The sequence below is a fragment of the Monoraphidium neglectum genome, assembly GCF_000611645.1.
Source record: "Monoraphidium neglectum strain SAG 48.87 unplaced genomic scaffold scaffold05865, whole genome shotgun sequence".
NCBI lineage: Eukaryota > Viridiplantae > Chlorophyta > Chlorophyceae > Sphaeropleales > Selenastraceae > Monoraphidium > Monoraphidium neglectum.
The window spans coordinates 1-2734 of NW_014007766.1; the positions used below are offsets into that span (position 1 = coordinate 1).

At 71.2% G+C, this 2734-nt stretch overlaps 1 protein-coding gene across 1 annotated transcript; it reads left to right on the forward strand.

Moving 5' to 3' along the window:
* Positions 1-2403: 2403 nt before the first annotated feature.
* MNEG_15992 (hypothetical protein) lies at positions 2404-2696 on the forward strand (the record flags this gene model as incomplete). The annotated part of the gene is made up of 1 exon (XM_014035537.1): positions 2404-2696. A coding segment is annotated over one exon (293 nt), but the record flags the coding sequence as incomplete, so codon positions are not given.
* Positions 2697-2734: the final 38 nt, after the last annotated feature.

Sequence of the window (2734 nt, forward strand, 5' to 3'; positions counted from 1 at the left end):
CGATAAGGGCGCTGGTCACGCGGCCGGAGCTGGCGCTGTGCCTGCTGACAGAGGTGAAGCGCGGGGGCCAATCTGGGGGAGCGCGTGGCCAATCGTCCTAACTGTCGCCTGTCGGGCTTTTGCAGCCCCGCCGGTAGTCTCCCTGGGGGAGAGATTAAGGGGAAGAGCGCGTCAGGAGTGCGTGCGCCGCTGTCCCCCCCCCCTGGGGTGCCGCAGCACCCCTTTGCCCCCAGCGCCCGCCCCAGGTTGATGCCAAGCGGGCCACGGGGGACGACTCCGGTCCCCGTGCGGGCCAGGCGCCAGCGCTTGCAGCATGGCGCGCCCGCCGCCCTGCTTCTCAGCACACGCAGTCGGCGCCCGCTCCTCTTCCAGGTGGCTTACGAGCATGATGAGGACTTCGAGGCCCACTTGGCGCTGCTGCTGCACGTGGTGGCGCTGGCCATGGACAGCGAAGAGCCCCTGGTTGTCGGCGCCGCGCAGGCGAGCCCTGCAGTTCGTGCGATGGAAAGCCCAAAACCCCGGCCGCCGCTCGGCCTGAACCCTAGCCACGGCTCGGATTGCGCAAGGAGGGGTGTTCGGGAGCCGTAGGGCTTGCCGTGCTGGGGGTCGGGGCGGTGCGGTATCGCGATGACGGGGGCCGCGTGGCCGCGTGGACACTCGCACCCTGCAGTCGTCGCCTCGTCGAACATCGAGCGGCCGCCCGCGCCCCCACCCCCCTCCAACAACCCGTGCAGGCGCTGCTGGTCAACACTCTGTACAGCCTCAGCGCGCGCCACATAGAGCTGCGGCACGCGGAGGGCCTGCCCGCAGAGGTGGCGCAGGTGCGCCAGGCCGCCCCTGCGGTGCCGTCCTCGGAGCCCCACCGCAACAGGGCCGGTGTTCCCCCTCCTTGTCAGCCCCCAGCTCTCAAGCAACCACGCGCGCTCTTTGCCTTCTTGCTCGGCTTGTTTTGAAGTGAAGATAACAAAGAGCCCATCCCTGAAACGCTCCCTCTCTTCTGGTTGCTAGCATGCTCCCAAGAACCCCGGGAACCCGCCCGCAACCGCCCCGACCCCGGCCCACCGGACCCAACCAGGTCACCGCCCTCATCCAGTACCTGCAGTCCCTCCGCGGCCGCCGCCTCTGGCCCAACGAGCACCCCACCCTGGAGCGCCCCCAGCCGCCGAGCGCGGCCGCGCTCGCGTCCCTGGTGGACCACCTGCTGGCCGCGCTGGCCTTCGAGCCGCGGCTGCGGGAGGAGTGGTGCGAGGTGGCGCTCGAATGGGCGCTGCACTGCCGCGGGCGCCACGCGTCGAGCAGGTCGCAGCAGGTGGGGCGGGGGGCCGGGACCGGAAGCCGTGGGGGCGGCGGGGCCCGCGCGAACGAGAGCAGCGTGGTGATGGGTGTGCGTGACGCGCCCTTGGGGGTGAACGGGCGCGACGGTGAACGGTGGTGAGAGGCACAGCAGGGGCAGGCCGGCTGTGCATTCGCCCTCCTCCAGACTCCAGCACGAGGGGTTGTGCAAACCAGTGCTCGTGTGCGTGTGTTACGACGCCGCCGGACGTGCACGGCTCAACCTTCACTGTGCCCATGCGCGCCCGTGCACGCCGCCGTGCGCTGCAGGTGCTGCGCACTCTGGCGCCGCCGCTGACGGGGGACCTCTGCGGCACGCTGCTGCGCTGCATGCTGCAGTGCCTCGAGCCCGGACTGCAGGTGCGGCCCCTGGGCACATGCCGCGCCTCTGCTGCCGTGCCTAATCCCGTCAACACAATCACAACCGATTTGATGAGATGAACCTCACTGCTGCGCTGTTTGGGGCCCCACAAGACACTTTGTTTTCATATTGGTATCTGTATATTGATGCACGCCAGATCTCGCCTGCAAGACATGGCACACACCAATGCCGCCTAATGACAGTCACCCTGGCGGAGCCCCTCCAAACCCCCAAAATTGCCCTTCACAAACCCCCGAAACCGCCCGCACCGCCGCCCTGCCCCGCCCCGCCGCCCAGTCGCCTGTCGCGCGAGAGACTCTGCTGGAGTTGGTGCTCACGCTGACGGCGCTGGTGCGCGCGCTGCCGCCCGGCAGGCTCGTGCTGTTCCCCCAGGTGCGCGCGCGCACGCGCCCCCACGCCGCCCGTCCGCCGCAGCTGCTGCCCCGACGCTCGCACTGCTGCAACTTCGCTGCGCCGCGCCGCGCTGCTTCGGTGCGCTGCGGCGCCGGCCTGCACCCTCGGCAGCCTGCATGGGGGCAACACAGGGAAAAGGACACCCGCCGCGGTGTGGCACGCGAAAGCGGCCCTCAACCCAGCTCGTGGCACCCAACGAGGTTGAGCCAAAGCCCCCAACCCAGCCCCGCTACGTTGACCGCCGCCCCGCCCTGCCCGCCGCGGCCTTGCGCCACTGTCGCGTCACCATTGACCAGGTCTTGTGGGCGGCGCTCGCGCTGCTGTCGAGCGATTACGTGCACGTGTTCCGCGGCGCCGTCGAGCTCGCGTCGGAGTGCCTCGCGCGGCTGGCGCTGCAGGACGCGACGGTGCAGGGCGTGCTGCTGGCCAGCGCGCCGATCGTCGATCCTGACGCGGAAAACACGCCCAATGGCAGCGGGGGCGGGCGCGGCGGCGAGGCGGCGGCTCTCGCGGGCCTCGCGGGCGATGCGCCTGGCGGCGGCGGCGGCGGGGCCGGGAGCTGGGGCAGCGCGCCGGGGTCGCGGCGGGGGTCCAGCAGCGACGCGGCGGCCGGCTGCGGCGCGGGCG